At 47.0% G+C, this 24,683-nt stretch overlaps 1 protein-coding gene across 1 annotated transcript in view; it reads right to left on the bottom strand.

The window, feature by feature from the left end:
- GALNT18 (polypeptide N-acetylgalactosaminyltransferase 18) overlaps nucleotides 1-24,683 on the bottom strand; it is a 240,199-nt gene that overhangs the window by 85,053 nt on the left and 130,463 nt on the right. Inside the window, exon 2 of the mRNA XM_077287257.1 lies at nucleotides 6,254-6,446. Within this exon, the coding sequence (XP_077143372.1) occupies nucleotides 6,254-6,446 (193 nt within the window). The remainder of the gene's footprint in view (nucleotides 1-6,253; nucleotides 6,447-24,683) is intronic.

Here is a 24,683-nt window from a genome sequence, read left to right as displayed (position 1 = left end):
GTCCCCAGCAGCACAGAGTATTTAAGAAATAGGAGACATATCAGTAATTATTCTCCTTGTCTGTTATTGATTACTTTTAGGATTTTTTCTCCTGCATTTGGACATCTCCACTGATCACCCGAGAGCAGCGTTGCGTGAAAACCGCTTCACCGTCTTCTCCTGTTCATAGTTTCATATGTCTTTATGAAAAGGACTGAAATCCATGAAGCGGGGAGAGGGGAGATGCATAATGTCCCTATGACTGCGTTGACAGGGAGTGTTGTCATGGGGACATTGCTGCAGAAGTAACTTCCACCATCGAGCACATATATATGTGTATATAATGTGTGCACATAAGCCTTAAAGGGTTTTTTCCCCAAAAAGCTCCACTTATAACTTTGCTGCTGCTTTCCTGTTAGCTCTCAGGATCTGAACATCTCGTCAATGTGCAGCAGCAGGATCTTGTGAGCGCAGACATCGGTCAGCGACTAATGCGGCTTTTGTAGGTAACATATTGGCGCTCACTGTACAATTTTCTCGCCCCTACTAGCGATTCAGCGCCATTATCGGGATACGGGGACAGACGACGTCTCCGGTGGTCCCTGCCCCCGGGCGCTTGTTCCGGTAGCTCGCAGATACAACAGCTGGATGTGTGGAACATTGCGTGCGCGGCTTTGTTCTCCGGCTCGTACGGTAAATCTGCAGAGATGTATTTACCGCAAATATTTCCGCTTGCAGAGTAATGGCGGAACGTCACCCCCGGGGCCAGGAATGACAGGCGCTAATGTACGACGTCCCCGGCAGCCACCACATTGTGTGGCTATAACACCGAGCGGCCGCATTGTTCGCTTCAGAAAATGAAAAACAACCTTGAGAGGAAGAACGTCTGCGCAAAAGTGCTGGTAACCATGGCGACGGACACCGCGGTTCCATTAATTCTTAGTGTTCGCAGAGAAAGCACTCGTGTGAGGTTCAAAGAACCGAGGGCGCAGTCACCATTACAGGTCGCCTTAAAGGGGCAGCGCGACGGGGGAGGAGGTCACCATGTCATTCAGAGAAAAAGTTCGGAAAAGTCATCAGCCGAGAGCAAACCTGTACCTAGAGCACTGCTGAGCTGTGTATCTAATCTTGTGTGATACAATGTGCAGAGATGTGCATCTAATCTTATGTGTGATACAGTGTGCTGAGCTGTGTACCTAAACTGCGTGATACGGTCTTCTGACCTGTGTATCTAATATTATGTGTGATACAGTGTGCTGAGCAGTGCATATAATCTCATTTATGATACAGTGTGCTGAGCTATGCATCTAATCTTCTGTGTGAACAGAGTGCTGAATTGTGCATCTAATCCCATTATATGTGATACAGTCTGTGGAGTTTGTGTATCTATTCCTATCATGTGTGATACAGCCTGCTGAGCAGCTGCATCTAATCTCATGTTGTATGATACAGCCTGCTAAGCTGCAGGCTGCATTTTAACAGCCCAATTTTGCAGCAATAGCCCCTTCATGACATGCGCCATACATTTTCGATGCATGTCGTGTCTCTCCCTGATGTGGGATCCAGCGCTGAGCCCACATCTTTCCTGGCACATGTCAGCTGTTTTGAACAGCCGACATGTGCCCCTAACAGCCACGAGTGGATTAACGATCCACCCGTACCTGTCAACCGGTAAATGCAGCCGTCAATCTTTTAGTGTGAACGCACCAGAAGCGGATGGCTAATCCCGTCCATCGGTGCCTGTGTCACATAACCTCAAGTTACCAATGGGTTGGCATGACAACACGGGGTCTGCAGCAGACCTCTATGGTTGTCATAGCCAGATTGCTATGAGCGCCGCCCAGTGGTGATCAATCGCTCACTGAGCACAGACTGCCATGGTTCTCGGCAGCGCAGGTGATGTTTACACCCGACGAACATTAGTTTTGCTCATTCATCAGGTGATCGGCAGTTGGTTTACAGGAAACGAGCGATAATTGCGCAGTGTGAATGGACCTTACGCCGCTCACATGTGAGACAATCACACCAAGTGATAAACAGGTCTCTAGAATCGTCCAGAAATGCTCCTAAAATACTCTGTCGCTGTGGGCTTTTGGTCAATACTGTTGATTCATTTATAAGATGTTTAATCTGTTTGTTCACTGAGTGCAGTTCATGCTCAGAACAAACCGGTAACTCTGAATCTCCGTGTGGAGACTTACAGGCCATGCACTGCTCCTCTGAAGGGGGTCTCTTCTGCATATTTAAATTCCCAGAGAAGAAATGGACAAGAACTCTAGCCCACCGACTGGAGGTAGGAATCCAAGATGGCCTGACCACGACTTTGTAAATGGAGTGTCTGGCTTGGCTTCTTATCTAGACACGTGTTTCAGGGTGTTTGCTCCTCATCAGAGCAAAGCAGGATTTCTGGCTGGATGAGAAGCCTTGGACAGGGGGTATAGTTTGTTCTTGAGGAAAACGCTAACCTGGGGTAGGTTGAGTTATAAGTCCTGAAAGTCGCCTCCAGCTCATAATATCAATATTTCAGCACAGCTGCATGCCTCACCGAACCGCTGGAGCGCGTGGAAGTGGAAACACCTGCGATTTATTTCCGGCAAACAACACATTCAGCGACAAAGACGGTACATCCAGGAGTTAATGCAGATTTCCCATGATCCTTTTGTACAATTTTTTTTTCAGTACTTCTTTATATTTAATTATAAATCACAAAATATATATGTAACCCCATCCCCCATGCTTTACACTGCAGCTCTGCTTTTTCAGATTGGTTGCTGTGAGTGTATGGAGGGAGGACTGATGTGATCACTACATCTCCTGTAATGCAAAACAGCAGCCCGCTCTTCACAGAATGAACCAGTAGGGGGCAGGAGTAACACGTGAGGTTTCACCGCTATCCAGCAGAACTATGGATGCAGCTCTGGCTGTGACTGTAGCACAGGATGTGATGCCGCTCCAGAAGTGGGGGATGAAGTGGTGGAGGTCTATAAAGCCCCCAATGATGGAGAGAGCACCCGCAGCTTCCAGCAGAAAGGAGAGAGCGAGAGGAGACGAGTGTCGTCCCACATTAATTCCCTTTTCCCCTTTCTAAGCATTTCTCTGCCATAAACCTAAATCAAAGTGAGTGAGTGCAGCAGACTGACAGGCAGCCATCATGGAGGGACGTGCTGCGTACAGAGAGGAGAAAGCAGCCAGCAGCTAAGGGGGGATAATGAGGACATTTCCTCTAAGAAGTAATTAAAGAGACAACATTTCCTCAAGAAAGAAGAGAAGGATCCAAATGTGGAAAGTTCTGAAATTTCCTTTAATCGGATGTGGAAACATCAACAACGTGAAGCCAGAGGAATCCTGGCACTGGGCCCAGAGGATCCTGGAATCCCAGTAGCGGGTGCAGAGGGATCCTGGAATCCAGGTACCGGGCGCAGAGGGATCCTGGAATCCAGGTACCGGGCGCAGAGGGATCCTGGAATCCAGGTACCGGGCGCAGAGGGATCCTGGAATCCAGGTACCGGGCGCAGAGGGATCCTGGAATCCAGGTACCGGGCGCAGAGGGATCCTGGTACTGGGCTGCCAAGAGGAGGTGGCAACTGGGGAATCAGTGCTCCACGGGTGAGACCTGTCAGGGGATATCCTGGAGTGTGGGCTCCGCACTTGGGGACCCTTCCATAAAAATGCCCATTGGCATTACGTACATGAACTGAGGGAGTCCAGAATTTCTCCCAACAACAGAGGTCCAGTAAAAAGAAGGATTGGACATGTTTAAATCCAACATGGCTAATCCTTTCTGTGGGAGATGAGATGTTGCAAATTTAGGCAGGGCTGGGGAGAAGCAGAAGCGTCTGGGGGAAGGAAGCAGAAGCGTCTGGGGGACGGAGGACAGAGGGGAAGAAGAGGCGACGTCCAAAACCTGGATGGGGAGCAGAGGTGTCCGGGGGATGGATGGAGGGGGAGCAGAGGCATCCGGGGGATGGAGGACAGAGGGGGGAGCAGAGGCGTCCGGGGGATGGATGGAGGGGGAGCAGAGGCGGCCGAGAGATGGAGAACGGAGGAGGAGCAGAGGCGGCCGGGAGAAGGAGGATGGAGGGGGAGCAGAAGAGCCCGGGGGATGGATGGAGGGGGAGCAGAGGAGTCCGGGGGATGGATGGAGGGGGAGCAGAGGCATCCGGGGGATGGATGGAGGGGGAGCAGAGGCATCCAGGGGATGGATGGAGGGGGAGCAGAGGCATCCAGGGGATGGATGGAGGGGGAGCAGAAGAGTCCGGGGGATGGAGGGGGAGAAGAAGCGTCCGGGGGATGGATGGAGGGGGAGCAGAGACATCCGAGGGATGGATGGAGGGGGAGCAGAGGCATCCGGGGAATGGATGGAGGGGGAGCAGAGGCATCCGGGGGTGGATGGAGGGGGAGCAGAGGCATCCGGGGGTGGATGGAGGGGGAGCAGTGGCATCCGGGGGTGGATGGAGGGGGAGCAGAGGCATCCGGGGGATGGATTGAGGGGGAGCAGAGGCATCCGGGGGATGGATGGAGGGGGAGCAGAGGAGTCCGGGGGATGGAGGGGGAGCAGAAGCGTCCGGGGGATGGATGGAGGGGGAGCAGAGACATCCGAGGGATGGATGGAGGGGGAGCAGAGGCATCCGGGGGTGGATGGAGGGGGAGCAGAGGCATCCGGGGGTGGATGGAGGGGGAGCAGAGGCATCCGGGGGATGGATAGAGGGGGAGCAGAGGCATCCGGGGGATGGATGGAGGGGGAGCAGAAGAGTCCGGGGGATGGAGGGGGAGCAGAAGCGTCCGGGGGATGGAGGGGGAGCAGAAGCGTCCGGGGGATGGATGGAGGGGGAGCAGAGACATCCGAGGGATGGATGGAGGGGGAGCAGAGGCATCCGGGGAATGGATGGAGGGGGAGCAGAGGCATCCGGCGGATGGATAGAGGGGGAGCAGAGGCATCCGGGGGATGGATAGAGGGGGAGCAGAGGAGTCCGGGGGATGGACGGAGGGGGGGCATTAGAGTCCAGGGGATGGATGGAGGGGGGGCAGAGGCATCCGGGGGATGGATGGAGGGGGAGCAGAGGAGTCTGGGGGATAGAGGGGGAGCAGAGGCGTCCAGGGGATGGATAGAGGGGGAGCAGAGGAGTCCGGGGGATGGACGGAGGGGGAGCAGAAGAGTCCAGGGGATGGATGGAGGGGGAGCAGAGGCATCCGGGGGATGGATGGAGGGGGAGCAGAGGAGTCCGGGGGATGGAGGGGGAGCAGAAGCGTCCGGGGGTTGGATGGAGGGGGAGCAGAGACATCCAGGGGATGGATGGAGGGGGAGCAGAGGCGTCCGGGGGATGGATGGAGGGGGAGCAGAGGCATCCGGGGGTGGATGGAGGGGGAGCAGAGGCATCCGGGGGATGGATGGAGGGGGAGCAGAGGCGTCCGGGGGATGGATAGAGGGGGAGCAGAGACATCCAGGGGATGGATGGATGAATGGAGGGGGAGCAGAAGCATCCGGGGAATGGATGGAGGGGGAGCAGAGGCATCCGGGGGATGGATGGAGGGGGAGCAGAAGCGTCCGGGGGATGGATGGAGGGGGAGCAGAGACATCCGGGGGATGGATGGAGGGGGAGCAGAGGCATCCGGGGGATGGATGGAGGGCGAGCAGAGGCATCCGGGGGATGGATGGAGGGGGAGCAGAGGCATCCGGGGGATGGATGGAGGGGGAGCAGAGGCGTCCGGGGGATGGATGGAGGGGGAGCAGAGGCATCCGGGGGATGGATGGAGGGGGAGCAGAGGCATCCGGGGGATGGATGGAGGGGGAGCAGAGGTGGCTGAGGGATGAATGGAGGGGGAGCAGAGGCGTCTGGAGAAAGGTAGAGGAGAACAGATGGTCTGGCTACCTCGACCCAACCATGTATCTGTACTGAGTGGGGACCAGAGGAATAGTTGGTGGCAGATGTCTGGCGCTCGTCCGGGTGATAACTGCTGATCGCTGGGCGGCGTCACTCTATGAAGAGGTTTCTTGCAGGTAACTTTCGTGCTGCACATTTATGCACTCATGCACGTCTTACAGGGGTCTAATACCTTTATTAAAAAATGGGTGGAAAAACAGTGTTTAGTTGTAAAACCAGGACAGAAGCCTCCTTTAATCTTGATTGCTTCAATTTTGTAGATTTTTTTTAATGCAGGCTGCAGTGTAAAGAATGGAGGTTTTTATAATGGTGGTCATGGTCTTATGGGTATGTATATACACATCGGTGAGTTGGGTTTACAAAGGAATGAAGACTTGTATATCGCTACTCACCCGGCGGGTCTTAGGTCCGGGAGGGGTCTGTCCAGGGGTAACCGGTCACTCAGATAAGCGTTGTAGCCGTAGTACTGGAACTGCTTTAGGGCGACCCTCCTGTGCTCCGGGCTCAGGTCCTGACCCCAATGCGTGAAGAGGGACGAGTCCGTGAACGGCTCGACTGCAGCCTCCTCGGCCTTCTGCGGAGCCTCTGCAAGAAAGAGGACATGATTACATAGTAACTCAGATTGCGGAGAGGACGGCTGCGTCACCACCTCTGACAGCAGTGGTGGAGATGCCGACATATACCGCAGCGCTGTACACAACATGCGCTAATTTACATAATGCCCCCAATCTAATCTAGCATTCTAAGAGATGCTATGCTAGAGTATCTGAAGAGGAATAACCTCATGACCCAGTATCAGCACTAATTTGATCAGCTTCTATGAAGAGGTAAGTTCCGGACTGGACCAAGGGAACCCAGTAGATGTAGTGTATATGGACTTTTCAAAAGCTTTTGATACGGTGCCACACAAAAGGTTGTTACATAAAATGAGAATAATGGGGATAGCGGAAAATATGTGTAAGTGGGTTGAGAGCTGGCTCAGGGATAGGAAACAAAGGGTGGTTATTAATGGAGCACACTCGGACTGGGTCGCGGTTAGTAGTGGGGTACCACAGGGGTCAGTATTGGGCCCTCTTCTTTTTAACATATTTATTAATGACCTTGTAAAATTCAGAATTCAGAGTAGAATTTTTGCAGATGACACTAAACTCTGCAGGGTAATCAATACAGGGGAGGACAATTTTATATTACAGGATGATTTATGTAAACTAGAAGCTTGGGCTGATAAATGGCAAATGAGCTTTAATGGGGATAAATGTAAGGTCATACACTTGGGTAGAAGTAGTGAGATGCATAACTATGTGCTTAATTCTAAAACTCTGGGCAAAACCCGTCAATGAAAAAGACCTGGGAGTATGGGTGGATGACAAACTCATATTCAGTGGCCAGTGTCAGGCAGCTGCTACAAAGGCAAATAAAATAATGGGATGCATTAAAAGAGGCATAGATGCTCATGAGGAGAACATAATTTTACCTCTATACAAGTCACTAGTGCGACCACACTTAGAATACTGTGCACAGTTCTGGTCTCCGGTGTATAAGAAAGACATAGCTGAACTGGAGCGGGTGCAGAGAAGAGCGACCAAGGTTATTAGAGGACTGGGGGGTCTGCAATACCAAGATAGATTATTACACTTGGGGCTGTTTAGTTTGGAAAAAGGAAGACTAAGGGGTGATCTTATGTTAATGTATAAATCTATGAGGGGACAGTACAAAGACCTTTCTGATGATCTTTTTAATCATAGACCTGAGACAGGGACAAGGGGGCATCCTCTACGTCTGGAGGAAAGAAGGTTTAAGCATAATAACAGACGCAGGTTCTTTACTGTAAGAGCAGTGAGACTATGGAACTCTCTGCCGTATGATGTTGTAATGAGTGATTCATTAATTAAATTTAAGAGGGGACTGGATGCCTTTCTTGAAAAGTATAATGTTACAGGGTATATACACTAGATTCCTTGATAAGGCGTTGATCCAGGGAACTAGTCTGATTGCCGTATGTGGAGTCGGGAAGGAATTTTTTTCCCCATGGTGGAGCTTACTCTTTGCCACATGTTTTTTTGCCTTCCTCTGGATCGACATGTTAGGGCATGTTAGGTTAGGCTATGGGTTGATCTAGATGGACTTAAAGTCTTCCTTCAACCTTAATAACTATGTAACTATGTAACCATGTAATCCCCTTACACATTTTGGTTATGCCAAGATTTTTGCAACATCTTTGGATACTGTGTGGATAAACCAGGACTACGCGCCGACCTCTTGTGTGCAGACATTCTGGGACGCTCCCATTCACCTCAATGGGGCATGCAGAAATCCATGCACCTGCTGCAGAAACTACATTCACATCTTTACTGAATATATTCAAGAACCAGGAGGATCAGGATGTGCAGAAGACGAGGCTTCTGTTGAATAGTCACCATCAGTGATGCTGTGATCTACTGACAGGATCACTCCGGTCTCCAGCAGGCTGGAAAACTACAAGTCCCAGCATGATGCAACCCACAACCGCTGCAGTCCCAGGCCAGGTGATCCACAGTGACCCCTGCGCACAATGGATCACCTTCATCAATATTTTATCCCATTTACCTTGGTTGAACTGACTGTCTATTCTCTTAAAGGTACGGCGCCCACAATATAATGAATATTGGATAAAGGGAGGCAGCGCTATGGTTTTGTCTCCTCGGTAAGAACCCTTTAATTATGCATCACTTTGTGCGCGTGCTTTGTGCTGATTCTCCAAGAATCTGGACTCGAACTGTAGAAAAATAACTTTTATGTGAAGTACTTCCAGAAAATCACATGCTGCAAATCCTGCGCTCCCGGAGTTCTTCTTTTCTGCTAAGGTCTGAAAGCTACGAACTGCATCAATTATTAACCGGACTGGAAGAGAAACTATGAACACCATTTTATAGGTTAAAACTATGTATTATGGTGAATAGATTTGCTGTTCTCAACTTGAACTGACACTCCAGTCACATCCAGAGCTGCATTCATAATTCTGCTGGCAAAACTATGCTGACTGACATAGTCCTGACCTATAATACATGTTTTCAGTGCATTCATGGCCATCCTAAACATACAAGGAAAGCTCCTCACATTCAGTCAAAGCAATGGACAGTGGAGCTCTTCTTTATTGTTGGCCAGAGCACATATTGCTACAAAGTAACTTAACTTGTGTTTGTTTCATTGTTGATCAGCCTTTGCAAAGCTAGGAATCTTTGTAATATACTCCATTACTTTACTTACATCTCTGTCAAACCCCATGCTGAAAGTGCTTTTTCAACTGCCTAGTTCATGTTCTTTTACACTTTGCTTTGATCTGCTGCTGTAGCAAAAAAAATATAGTCACAAATGCTATTTACATTCTTTTAACCATCTGAGGGTGGAAGAAGGGAGCAGAGAAACTCACTCAGAGAGTGTTAGCAAATATTGTAAATATGGATTCTTGCTAGAGCAGCAGTTCAAAGCAGCTTCCAAAAGAAGCATGAACTAAACAATGAAAGAATTACTTTAATCATGGCTTTTTAACGAGACAATAAAAAAAAGTTTGATTACTCTTTAAAAGGATAAAGATATCTCTGGGGTGGATGGGGAAAAATATATATATATATAAATTTGCTCTAATATACAAACACATATATAAAAATGTTCATATATGTATATTCACAATATAACAATTTTATATTTCTGTGTGTATTAAAATATACACATACATACATATATATATAACGCTGGGAGCGTCGCTCTAGTCCGAAGCCTCTATAGACTGCGCAAGCGCCGGCGCAGTCTGGACCCCACAGAGCGACGCTCCCAGGAGATCGCGGTATGCGTAAGCACTGAACGCACACCGCGATCTCCAACGGAGAAGCAGGGATGAGCCAGGAGGGTGAGTATGCTATATTTACCTGTCCTCCGTTCCACCGATGCGTGCTACTCCGTCCTCCACCTCCTCCTCTGCCTGCGACGTTCAGTTCAGAGGGCGCGATGACGCGCTTAATGCGCGCCGCCCTCTGACTGAACAGTCACAGGCAGAGGACCCCGGAAGACAGAGGCACGCAGCAGTGGAACGGGGGACAGGTAAATATAGCAAGTGCCGGGGGCTTGAGCTAGCGGCGACTCCGTCACCTGACCCACACAGCGCGCCGGTGTCCCCGCTTGCTCAGGCCCCCAGCACTCGGCGCCCAGCACAGCCACGCACAGCCGCCCGCACTCGCCGCCCGCACTCGGCACAGCCGCCCGCACTCGGCACAGCCGCCCGCACTCGGCACAGCCGCCGGCACTCGCCACAGCCACGCACAGCCGCCCGCACTCAGCACAGCCACGCACAGCCGCCCGCACTCAGCACAGCCACGCACAGCCGCCCGCACTCAGCACAGCCACGCACAGCCGCCCGCACTCAGCACAGCCGCACTCGGGCAGTAGAGCCGGAGAGAGAAAGATGAGAGCAACATATGGCAGAATGGAAACAGGAACAGGCAGAATGGGTGCAGCACATTACAACAGAATGGGGGCACAGGATGGGAGCAGCACATGACAGAATGAGGGCGCAGGATGGGAGCAGCACATGACAGAATGATTGCGCATGATGGCAGCAGCACATGACAGAATGGGGGCGCACACATGACAGGATGGGGGTGCAGGATGGGAGCACCTGACAGAATGGGTGCAGCACATGACAGAATGGGGGCACAGGATGGGAGCAGCACATGACAGAATGGGGGCGCACACACACGACAGGATGGGGGTGTAGGATGGAGCAGCATATCACAGGATGGGGGCACAGGATGGGAGCACATGACAGGATGGAGACGCAGGATGGAGCAGCACATGATAGGATGGGGCGCAGGATGGAACAGCACATGACAGGATGGGGGCGCAGGATGGAACAGCACATGACAGGATGGGGGCGCAGGATGGAACAGCACATGACAGGATGGGGGCGCAGGATGGAACAGCACATGACAGGATGGGGGCGCAGGATGGAACAGCACATGACAGGATGGGGGCGCAGGATGGAACAGCACATGACAGGATGGGGATGCAGGATGGAGAAGCACATGACAGGATGGGGGCGCAGGATGGGAGCACCACATGACAGGATGGGGGCGCAAGATGGAGCAGCACATGACAGAATGGGGGCACAGGATGGGAGCAGCACATGACAGAATGGGGGCGCACACACACATGACAGGATGGGGGTGTAGGATGGAGCAGCATATCACAGGATGGGGGCACAGGATGGGAGCACATGACAGGATGGAGACGCAGGATGGAGCAGCACATGATAGGATGGGGCGCAGGATGGAACAGCACATGACAGGATGGGGGCGCAGGATGGAACAGCACATGACAGGATTGGGGCGCAGGATGGAACAGCACATGACAGGATGGGGGCGCAGGATGGAACAGCACATGACAGGATGGGGGCGCAGGATGGAACAGCACATGACAGGATGGGGGCGCAGGATGGAACAGCACATGACAGGATGGGGATGCAGGATGGAGAAGCACATGACAGGATGGGGGCGCAGGATGGGAGCACCACATGACAGGATGGGGGCGCAAGATGGAGCAGCACATGACAGAATGGGGGCACAGGATGGGAGCAGCACATGACAGAATGGGGGCGCACACACATGACAGGATGGGGGTGTAGGATGGAGCAGCATATCACAGGATGGGGGCGCAGGATGGGAGCACATGACAGGATGGAGACGCAGGATGGAGCAGCACATGATAGGATGGGGGCTCAGGATGGAACAGCACATGACAGGATTGGGGTGCAGGATGGAACAGCACATGACAGGATGGGGGCGCAGGATGGAACAGCACATGACAGGATGGGGGCGCAGGATGGAACAGCACATGACAGGATGGGGATGCAGAAGCACATGACAGGATGGGGGCGCAGGATGGGAGCATCACATGACAGGATGGGGGCGCAGGATGGAGCAGCACATGACAGGATGGGAGAGCAAGATGGGAGCAGCACATACCAGGATGGAGACCATATACCAATATAAATGCTCGCCACCCGGGCGTAGAGCGGGTTCAATAGCTAGTATATATATATATATATATATATATATATATATATATATATATATAATATATATACACACATAGATATATATATATATCAAAAGTGTAATGAGCTTTGAGATCATAAATCTGCTGAGAGAAGCTCAGAAGAATGAAGAGAAGTTAGAAACGCTCCAGTCAAATCAAGCTCACTTACTGAGTCTCAGTTAACTATAGAAGGAACGCTGTGCATTTCTTTTTAAGGAAAAAATGAGTTTTAGCCAAAAATCTGCATGCATTTAAGTGTCCATATCCTTCATTATCCTCGGGATATAATATGATATAATATATTTGCCTTTCCTTGTGGCTCGCATGTACGTCTAGTGGGCTGGAGCCTGATGGAAGCGCTACGTTCCCCTGGTGTAACAGCACAGCAGGCTCTGAAGCAGCAGGAGCCCATCTTGCAAAATGGAAAAGAGGAAAACAAAATTGTGAATGCAGCTTTGGCTGTGACTACAGTAAATAATGATGTGATTGACGCATTTCATAGCTGGGTTCATGCAGACATTGATGTCCCCGGACTTTTGCAAACGTGTAAAAGGGGCACTGAATTATTAAAGGAATGTTATAAATAGCGGCCACGTCGGACTATTATATGGCTGAGCGCCTCCTGCCTATTACCCCCGCACTAACGGCTTGTTCTTAAATAGGGCTACACCTTTAAAACGCACCGGCAGCAATTACCGAGCAGCAGCGAACATCTAAAAGTGATTACCCTTTTACTGAAATTGCATATTTGCATTATACAGCTGAACTGGTATCAATTCCCTAACGTGATTAGAGCCAAAGCAAGGGCAGATTAGCAGAGGTAATTTTCTGGGAGGAAAATGAGAGCAAAAAATGGGTAAACACATCGACTTCTGGACTGGAGTCCATAGAAGAGATCGTGAGAAAATACAGCGGGTATTACTGCGCATCCAGGGGGCTTCTGATCCTGGTGGGGGGCACTAACGGCATTCATCAGGAGATGGATGTGTGTGACCACGGCCACGGCTGCGCGCCCTCTGCTGTGCACCATGCTAGGCAGCTGACTCTGGGCAGTGCAGTAGGATGATTGACAGCTCTGTTTTTAAAGTGGTACACCAAGCCCAAATTTGTATTTTTATTTTAATTTTTTAATTTCTTTACAAATTCATTGGATAGGTGAAAAATGCTGAATTATAGAGTTAAGCGAGGAGTCCCAAATGTTACAAGCCAATGATCTAGTAGGACATATGCAGGAAGAATTGGGGCTCTCAACATTTTAAGACTTTAAAAACATGGCCGATATGATACAAAACCAGCGCTGCATCCGTCCATAGGTTGAGTATAATAACGTTTACTTGGCTTTAACGCCATGATACAACCCACAGGTAAACAAAAGCAACGCTTTCCCAATCTGTACAATCCCTTTAAATCCACAATCACTATATTTAACACCCCCCCCCCCCCATGCTGGGGAATGCCCACTTTGAGGATCGTGTACATTCAACATCAGACGTTGCCCCCTGAAACAAATGCGCTCGAGTACAATACAAAACAAAAATTGCTTAAAAAGCAGTTCCATAAAACATTGTGTCATCTGCAAGATAAAGCAGATCGCGAGCTGTGGAGGGGTTAATCAGCCATCATCTGACTATAGGGCACAGACTGTTCTCAGCAGATTGTTCTTTAATGCAAATAACGGGAGCGAGCCGGATAATAACAGAAGATTGCACGGAGCCACAATGCCATAAAGTAAATTATCGTACATGTCGCGTGACACAACACGGGAGTATTGCTCAGATATCACTTACATAAAAATAACCTAAACAAAAATCTAATTATTACCTTTAAAGGAGCCTCAATTTTTAGATACAAAGCTCCATAACTCCTGCCTGCAGCCACTAGAGGGAGCTCACTGCATACTGTGCTGTCATAGAGCTAAATGTATAAACTGTATGCAGTGAGCTCCCCCTAGTGGCAGCTGCAGGAAGGCAGAATTTGGTTATGTAACCATCTCGTGCAGGGGATTTGGAGCTTTGTATCAGATCTATATAAGGATGCATTGGGAAATGAATCAGCACAGAATCCGGGGAAAAGGTGGTAAACGAGGACAATCACTTTAAGCTCAATCTAAAGAGTCCGGGGAGCGAGGAGAAGCGTTACTGGGCTTAATTCACACTCCGCCCGATCACTGGCCCTGCAATGGGACCCCGGAGGTCCATGAAATTGCATTAGGAATTGATGTTACGATCCATAATCTCCTCAAGTCCAGCGCGGCGCACAGACATGAGAGGTGACCCCATTTACAGTAATGGGGTCAGCATCTCTCCTCGCAATCCCCAACCTCATTCAGATGTGTGAATTAATGCCCGCCACAAGGGAAAAGCACCCGGCGTAGGGAGGAAACCGGAGCGCCATTGTCAGAGGTAAACGCTGCCTAATTCCTGCACGTTACTGTATATAAAGCAAGAATGGTGCTAATTTCCCCACAGTCCCCGGCCGAGAAAGGAAGAAATACAGATTGTACAAGGAGGTGATGGATGTCAATATTACGCTCCATCAGCTTTTCATTAGCCGACATCTCTGGGCTGCAGGTTTTATAGACGATTCTGACAAATGTGAAGCCGCGGTCAGCAGGGGACGCAAAGTCAATGTTTGGGAACGTCAGAAAGAATCTGTATTTATATAGCAGGGAGGACAAGAAACAGATTAATCTGAGGCTGCGGCCAGGGGCGTCCGCGTCTACGGTGATTACTATACAGCCGTCAGTGCCGACCAGAGGCGCGGACCGCCACATTACCACGAGAAATATGGTCCACACCAATATACGGGAAACTGCCAAAATAACAACTCCACAATATACAGTGACGGAAATAACCCAAAAAACAAATACTCAATAAATCTGAAAGACTACCAATCATTCACAACAGGGGGCGGTATTATTGTAGCCATATTCTTGTACATAGGAGCAGTATTATAGTAGTTATATTCTTGTACATAGGGGCAGTATTATAGTAGTTATATTCTTGTACATAAGAGCAGTATTATAGTAGCTATATTCTTGTACATAGGAGCAGTATTATAGTAGTTATATTCTTGTACATAAGAGCAGTATTATAGTAGTTATATTCTTGTACATAAGAGCAGTATTATAGTAGTTATATTCTTGTACATAGGAGCAGTATTACAGTAGTTATATTCTTGTACATAGGAGCAGTATTATAGTAGTTATATTCCTGTACATCTGTACATAGGAGCAGTATTATAGTAGCTATATTCTTGTACATAGGGGCAGTATTATAGTAGTTATATTCCTGTACATAGGAGCAGTATTATAGTAGTTATATTCTTGTACATAGGGGGCAGTATTATAGTAGCTATATTCTTGTACATAGGAGCAGTATTATAGTAGTTATATTCCTGTACATAGGAGCAGTATTATTGTAGCTATATTCTTGTACATAGGGGCAGTATTCTAGTAGTTATATTCCTGTACATAGGAGCAGTATTATTGTAGCTATATTCTTGTACATAGGGGCAGTATTATAGTAGTTATATTCCTGTACATAGGAGCAGTATTATTGTAGCTATATTCTTGTACATAGGGGCAGTATTCTAGTAGTTATATTCCTGTACATAGGAGCAGTATTATAGTAGTTATATTCTTGTACATAGGAGCAGTATTCTAGTAGTTATATTCTTGTACATAGGGGCAGTATTCTAGTAGTTATATTCTTGTACATAGGAACAGTATTATAGTAGTTATATTCTTGTACATAGGAGCAGTATTATAGTAGTTATATTCTTGTACATAAGAGCAGTATTATAGTAGCTATATTCTTGTACATAGGAGCAGTATTATAGTAGCTATATTATTGTACATAGGAGCAGTATTATAGTAGTTATATTCTTGTACATAGGAGCAGTATTATAGTAGTTATATTCTTGTACATAAGAGCAGTATTATAGTAGCTATATTCTTGTACATAGGAGCAGTATTATAGTAGTTATATTCTTGTACATAGGGGGCAGTATTATAGTAGTTATATTCTTGTACATAGGAGCAGTATTATAGTAGTTACATTCTTGTACATAGGAGCAGTATTATAGTAGTTATATTCTTGTACATAGGGGCAGTATTATAGTAGTTATATTCTTGTACATAGGAGCAGTATTATAGTAGTCATATTGTACATAGCGGCAGTATTATAGTAGTTATATTCTTGTACACAGGGGCAGTATTATAGTAGTTACAATTCCTGTACATAGGAGCAGTATTATAGTAGTTATATTCTTGTACATAGGGGCAGTATTATAGTAGTTATATTCTTGTACATAGGGGCAGTATTATAGTAGTTATATTCTTGTACATAGGAGCAGTATTATAGTAGTTATATTCTTGTACATAGGGGCAGTATTATAGTAGTTATATTCTTGTACATAGAGGCAGTATTATAGTAGTTATATTCTTATACATAGTGGCAGTATTATAGTACTTATATTCTTATACATAGTGGTAGTATTATAGTAGTTACATTCTTGTACATAGGAGCAGTATTATAGTAGTTATAATTCCTGTACATAGGAGCAGTATTATAGTAGTTATATTCTTGTACATAGGGGCAGTATTATAGTAGTTATATTCTTGTACATAGGGGCAGTATTATAGTAGATATATTCTTGTACATAGGGGCAGTATTCTAGTAGTTATATTCTTGTACATAGGAGCAGTATTATAGTAGTCATATTCTTGTACATAGGAGCAGTATTATAGTAGTTATATTCTTGTACATAAGAGCAGTATTATAGTAGCTATATTCTTGTACATAGGAGCAGTATTATAGTAGTTATATTCTTGTACATAGGAGCAGTATTATAGTAGTTATATTCTTGTACATAAGAGCAGTATTATAGTAGCTATATTCTTGTACATAGGAGCAGTATTATAGTAGTTATATTCTTGTACATAGGGGGCAGTATTATAGTAGTTATATTCTTGTACATAGGAGCAGTATTATAGTAGTTATATTCTTGTACATAAGAGCAGTATTATAGTAGTTATATTCTTATACATAGTGGCAGTATTATAGTAGTTATATTCTTATACATAGTGGCAGTATTATAGTAGTTATATTCTTGTACATAAGAGCAGTATTATAGTAGCTATATTCTTGTACATAGGAGCAGTATTATAGTAGCTATATTCTTATACATAGTGGCAGTATTATAGTAGTTACATTCTTGTACATAGGAGCAGTATTATAGTAGTTATATTCTTGTACATAGTGGCAGTATTATAGTAGTTATATTCTTGTACATAGGGGCAGTATTATAGTAGTTATATTCTTGTACATAGGGGCAGTATTATAGTAGTTATATTCTTGTACATAGGAGCAGTATTATAGTAGTTATATTCTTGTACATAGGGGCAGTATTATAGTAGTTATATTCTTGTACATAGAGGCAGTATTATAGTAGTTATATTCTTATACATAGTGGCAGTATTATAGTACTTATATTCTTATACATAGTGGCAGTATTATAGTAGTTACATTCTTGTACATAGGAGCAGTATTATAGTAGTCATATTGTACATAGCGGCAGTATTATAGTAGTTATATTCTTGTACACAGGGGCAGTATTATAGTAGTTACAATTCCTGTACATAGGAGCAGTATTATAGTAGTTATACTCTTGTACATAGGGGCAGTATTATAGTAGTTATATTCTTGTACATAGGGGCAGTATTATAGTAGATATATTCTTGTACATAGGGGCAGTATTATAGTATATTATTGTACATAGGTTGATTCGGCACCCCGGCATCTGACTTCACTCACCATGGGTAAGATACTTGATCACTAGGTGTATCGCTATTATTATTTTTTCCCCCATATGGATGATGGCTACTGTGATATCCAGTGAGGTTTGTACTAATTTACATGTATTCAATTCTCTGATCTATTATTGTTATGACTTATAGCGGATCACACTAGTACCATGGGTTTGGTTTATATAAACTGACTTGTTTTGCCGGGGTTTTACCATTTCTAAACTAGGGTTTTTTCCTTTGTTCTATTTTTCCGTTATTTTTGTGATGTAATGTGGTTGCAAATATTTATAATAAAATGTACAATTTTTAAAATTTATTCTCCTGTGTATGGAACTCCATTTTTCGGTGTTTAAATTTTAATAGGGAGCAGTATTATAGTAGCCATATTCTTGTACATAGGGGCAGTATTATAGTAGTTATATTCTTGTATATTGGGGCAGTATTATAGTAGTTACTGTATATTCTTGTTCATAGGGGGCAGTATTATAGTAGTTATATTCTTGTACATAGGGGCAGTATTATAGTAGTTATATTCTTGTATATTGGGACGGTATTATAGTAGTATATAGCCTCCAAACTACTGGAACAACACGTCTACCTTTAACTGTCCTCCCATCTCTCTTCTTGCTCCCTCTTCGACCGCTTACAATCAGGCTTCCGGTCACACCATTCCACTGAAACTGCCCTAACTAAGGTCACCAACGACCTCTTAACCGCCAAGAGCAAGCGACACTACTCTGTCCTCCTCCTGGACCTGTCCTCTGCCTTTGACACAGTGGACCATTCCCTATTATTACAGACCCTCTCATCCCTTGGCATCACAGACTTGGCCCTATCCTGGATCTCATCATACCTAACAGACCGGACATTCAGTGTCTCCCACTCACACACCACCTCCTTATCTCGCCCCCTATCTGTCAGAGTCCCGCAAGGTTCAGTCCTAGGACCCCTGCTCTTCTCCATTTACACCTTTGGCCTGGGACAGCTCATAGAATCTCATGGCTTCCAGTATCAACTCTATGCTGATGACACACAGATCTACATCTCTGGACCAGATATCACCTCCCTACTAAGGGTACTGTCACACTGTGCAATATTCGTCGCTGCGACGGCACGATTCGTGACGTCGCAGCGTCGTATGAATATCGCTCCAGCGTCGTAGACTGCGGTCACACTTTGCAATCACGGCGCTGGAGCGATGCCGAAGTCCCCGGGTAACCAGGGTAAACATCGGGTTACTAAGCGCAGGGCCGCGCTTAGTAACCCGATGTTTACCCTGGTTACCAGCGTAAACGTAAAAAAAACAAACAGTACATACTCACATACATTCCGGTGTCTGTCCCCGGCGTCTCAGCTTCTCAGCACTGTGTAAGCACAGCGGCCGGAAAGCAGAGCGGTGACGTCAGACGTCACCGCTGTGCTCGCTTTCTGGCCGGCGCGCACAGTGCAGAGAAGCTGAGACGCCGGGGACAGACACCGGAATGTATGTGAGTATGTACTGTTTGTTTTTTTAACGTTTACGCTGGTAACCAGGGTAAACATCGGGTTACTAAGCGCGGCCCTGCGCTTAGTTACCCGATGTTTACCCTGGTTACAAGCGAACACATCGCTGGATCGCTGTCACACACAACGATCCAGCGATGTCAGCGGGTGATCAAGCGACGAAAGAAAGTTCCACACGATCTGCTACGACGTACGATTCGCAGCGGGGGTGTCTGATCGCAGTAGCTGTCAGACACTGCGATATCGTATGGATATCGCAGCAACGTCACGAATCGTACGGTCGTAGCGATCAAAGTGTGATAGTGTGACAGTACCCTAACAAGAATCCCTCAATGTCTGTCCACTATTTCATCTTTCTTCTCCGCTAGATTTCTGAAACTTAACATGGACAAAACAGAATTCATCATCTTTCCCCCATCTCACGCGACCCCCCCCAACGAACCTAACCATTACAGTAAATGGCTGCCCACTCTCCCCAGTCCCACAAGCTCGCTGCCTCGGGGTAATCCTTGACGCTGATCTCTCCTTCAAACCACATATCCAAGCCCTTTCCACTTCCTGCCGACTTCAACTCAAAAATATTTCACGAATCCGTTCATTCCTCAACCAAGAATCTGCAAAAACCCTAGTCCATGCCCTCATCATCTCTCGCCTTGACTACTGCAACCTCCTGCTCTGTGGCCTCCCCTCGAACACTCTCGCACCCCTCCAATCTATTCTAAACTCTGCTGCCCGACTAATCCACCTGTCCCCCCCCCGCTATTCCCCGGCCTCTCCCCTCTGTCAATCCCTTCACTGGCTCCCCATTACCCAGAGACTCCAGTACAAAACCCTAACCGTGACGTACAAAGCCATCCACAACCTGTCTCCTCCATACATCTGTGACCTCGTCTCCCGGTACTTACCTGCACGCAACCTCCGATCCTCACAAGATCTCCTTCTCTACTCCCCTCTTATCTCCTCTTCCCACAATCGTATACAAGATTTCTCTCGCGTATCACCCCTACTCTGGAACCCTCTACCCCAACATATCAGACTCTCGCCTACCATCGAAATCTTCAAAAAGAACCTGAAGACCCATCTCTTCCGACAAGCCTACAACCTGCAGTAACCACTGATCAACCAAACCGCTGCATGACCAGCTCTATCCTCACCTACTGTATTCTCACCCATCCCTTGTAGATTGTGAGCCCTCGTGGGCAGGGTCCTCTCTCCTCCTGTACCAGTTATGACTTGTATTGTTTAAAATTATTGTACTTGTTTTTATTATGTATACCCCTCCTCACATGTAAAGCGACATGGAATAAATGGCGCTATAACAATAAATAATAATAATAATAATAATAATAATAAATGTTATATTCTTGTACATAGGGGCAGTATTATAGTAGTTATATTCTTGTATATTGGGGCAGTATTATAGTAGATATATTCTTGTTCATAGGAGGCGGTAGTATAGTAGTTATATTACAGTACATATATTCCAATATAGTAGTCATTTGCAGTTACTTCTTGTAGACAGATTTTCTGCTCTATTACATTTTATTTATGACTCTTGTTGCCCTTTATAGAAACCTTCTTCTAACAGGGGAAATAAGTTGCTCATTTTAAAAAGAATCCAACAAAAACTAATTTATTCCTTTCAATAAAAGAAACGACTCAACCAAAGACTAAATATCAAAGTCGCTGCCCAAAACTTCCAGACAGTAAATGTCAGGCAGGAGACGCAATGGTTGGAACCTTCAGAGACGGAAGGAACGTATGAAACAATTGCTCCGTTACATATAAGTTCATTCTGATCTTAAATAGACGGTTTATTTAGTGACATTTAGGTAAAGTGCTTATCGATTGTTTGCCGCTGTCAGGTGACTCCACGGAGCATCTCCGAGCAGAGACAAGCAGTCACAGGGGTCCCAATTATCTGACTAGCATGGGAGCCGTTCTGCCCCCTCTGGTCCTAGAGCCCATGTGAGATCTCATTTTTGTCGTTGCACAAAAAAATGTTTTTGTCATTTTTGAAATTTACAAAAAAAATTCATTTAATTTTTGAAATTTTTGCACAACACACAGGTGTGACTTTTGGCATTCTGACACCAGTTTGATTCTGTTGTGCAGGGCTTGGTAGGGGCAGGACGGGGCATGGCAGACATGCTACTCCAGTCCTTGACAGAGGCTCATGTCACTCAGAATAAGCGCCGAATTCATAAAGTTGGCTCCTCCTGTATGCCATCTGAATGAATGAATCGGCCCCTTTGTCTATGTTGTCAAATAAACCCCATAAATGAAAACAATGATTTTTAAAAAAACAAGTAAAAATGACACCAAAAAAGTTAGAATGAATTTGGTGCAAAAATAAAATTATCTAAAATGCAATTTTTTTTATGAGGAAAAAAAGCATAAAAAGAAATATGAATCAGGGATATTCTATACTAGTATATGCAATATTTTGATACAATTTATCAATGTGTTTGCTCCTAAAATGTTTTGCAATTTTCAACATTCTGTTGTCGTAAACGGGTGCATCAAAGTTATGAAATGTTTTATTCCATTTAAATATAGAAATTTTTTTTAGTACTTATGCAAAAAAGTAAAGAACTTGAGAAAAGAAGGCATTGGCTTGGTGCAGAGTGTGACACTGATAAATCTATGGCTATAAAAGAAGTTTCAAAAAAAGTTGAGGGGTTGACACAACATAAACCTATTTGCTATGCTTTTTTTTTTTTTAACAAAATTTAGCATCGACAGGCGACGTTGGTCTCCGGCTCAGCGCCAACAGGCGACGTTGGTCTCCGGCTCAGCGCCGACAGGCGACGTTGGTCTCCGGCTCAGCGCCGACAGGCGACGTTGGTCTCCGGCTCAGCGCCGACAGGCGACGTTGGTCTCCGGCTCAGCGCCGACAGGCGACGTTGGTCTCCGGCTCAGCGCCGACAGGCGACGTTGGTCTCCGGCTCAGCGCCGACAGGCGACGTTGGTCTCCGGCTCAGCGCCGACAGGCGACGTTGGTCTCCGGCTCAGCGCCGACAGGCGACGTTGGTCTCCGGCTCAGCGCCGACAGGCGACGTTGGTCTCCGGCTCAGCGCCGACAGGCGACGTTGGTCTCCGGCTCAGCGCCGACAGGCGACGTTGGTCTCCGGCTCAGCGCCGACAGGCGACGTTGGTCCCCGGCTCAGCGCCGACAGGCGACGTTGGTCTCCGGCTCAGCGCCGACAGGCGACGTTGGTCTCCGGCTCAGCGCCGACAGGCGACGTTGGTCTCCTGCTCTGCTCTGACCCTTGGATGTGTAGTAAAAATGCTTAAGAGATGCATAAAACTTTGTATAGATCGCGCCAAGCCCATTTTGAAGTGGCAGAATTCCAATGAGTGCTCTAACGATTTGGTACACCATCTTTGATACATGTGGCCTCCGTTCCCCCCTCTCGTATCTTCATCGCACCCCGTGCAGCAATATCCCCCGACATTCGCCGGTGACAGCATATTCTCAGCTATAACTGCCACCTATCATTAGGCCCCGCGCACTGCGCCCCCGGGAGCCGTTACGTGACATTCAGGAGTTTTATTACAGGATTTAACTTTTAATGTGATCCCTTCCACAAGGTAACGGAGCGGGACAGCAGCGCAACGTTATCACTGAACAAAGGTAAACAGATTCTCCGGGAGCTAATGGCTGCCATTATCATTTCTAATTAGAATAAGTGCATTAAGTAATTAACTGTCAAACAGTAAAGTAAAGAAGCGCTCACAAAGTAATTACCCGAGCCACGGCCCCCCGAGCGATGCATCTATTCCACCGTGGGATCGTAATAGGGCCCGAGAACCGGATTGTGTAGGGTCTCCATCCACATGTGAAGATGAAGGAGTTCATTCACAAGACCCCATTTCCCAGTCTATATTATGACTCCAATTCTCGACCCATCTCCTAACCAGAACTCACAGCCTCGGAGGCTTATAAGACAGCTTGGGCAGGAGACCCTCAATCAATCAGGCAGAAAAAGCGGCCGTAACTAGAACCGGAGAAAACGGCGTTATATAGTGGTGTGAATAAGCCCTGAAATGTATGGCCGCCCTATAGAGTAGAAGTAGCACACTTTTGTCGTTAAGCACCCACATTTATCTTAATCTAGATATGGAATAGAGGAGGTTTCACAGTAGCACAGAGTATTTCAGGCGCAATATGCCGATGTTTTGGGAGGTTGCAGACTTCAGTTTTTGGGACGAGCCACTTACTTTAGGCAGCTGTTGGCCAAGTGACTCCCCCATACATATTCATGCTTGCCCACGTTCTGCATGGGGAGAGGGTAGTAAGCTGCTGTCAGACACTTATGTACCGCAAGAACAGATGGATCAAGCATATGGAAATCGCTCTGCCCAATCCTACTGTCACCAAAAGTCTGCTGGCACTGCATAATCAATAGACGATCGGCCACTCCTACCAAAATCACAAAGTTTAGCCAATCATCATGTGTGTAGACACCTTGACATGTTGTCTGGTGTGCACAAAGCTCTGAACACAGAATCTCAGCAGCACAGAGTATTTTAGGAGACTTTTGTCATGGTCGTCTCATATGCTACACCGTGACAATAAGGAATACTATAGATCCTACACGGGGTGATGGCGTCACAAGCAGCCACCAGTTTGGTCCTGGTCCAGCTCCTACACTGGGAGTTTCCTCCGTTGGAATGTGGCCATAAGTCAGTGAGTTTTCTGGCATCCTCCCCGATCCTCCTCAGGTCTTTGCGTCATTTACAGCTCCTTCCCTTCATCAACGTGATGAATCCTTAGAGCAGCAGCGGCTGCAATTCTATCTGAGAATGGAGGAAATAAGAGAAAAAGAAGCAAAGCGATGAGGAATCGCTGGGACCGGATGCTCCGTATGGCTGAGCGCACAAGCCCGATTTACAACAGACTGGCCGACATTGTGGTTTCTGCTTCGGACGGGCAGTTCGCGGCACCATTGCCATTCAATAGGACGAATCCTCAGCTTTTCTATGCAGAATCCGCAGTCAGGCACAATCCACACAGCGATATTCACATGCAGTGGATTGCAAATTGGGCAATAGGACGGGAAACTAGCGGTGAAAGCCATGCTGAAATCCTTCCATGTATACACAGGGCCTGAAGGGCACCACAGATCCCAGCCATACCTGACTATTTACTACCAAACCTTTCTTTGTATCATGTATATTCAATGCAAAGGAAATCATAAGAGAACCGCTAGTGATGAGCGAACATGGTGGGATAAGGCGCTATCCGAGTGTGCTCGGGGGTCTAACAAACAGGAAATCTCTGCATGTGTTGTGGCTGTCGAACACCCGTGAGACATGCAGCCGCGGGGATTCGAACAGGTTTTTCGAGCATGGTGAAGCAAGTCTGTTAGCAACCGAGCATGCTCAGATAACACCTTATTCGAGGACGGTCAATCATCACCAATAGCATAGCCGCC

Source organism: Ranitomeya variabilis, chromosome 2 (assembly GCF_051348905.1).
Source record: "Ranitomeya variabilis isolate aRanVar5 chromosome 2, aRanVar5.hap1, whole genome shotgun sequence".
Classification (NCBI taxonomy): Eukaryota; Metazoa; Chordata; class Amphibia; order Anura; family Dendrobatidae; genus Ranitomeya; species Ranitomeya variabilis.
Note: the sequence above shows the minus strand (reverse complement) of the source record. Positions and strands in the feature narration are given on the sequence as shown.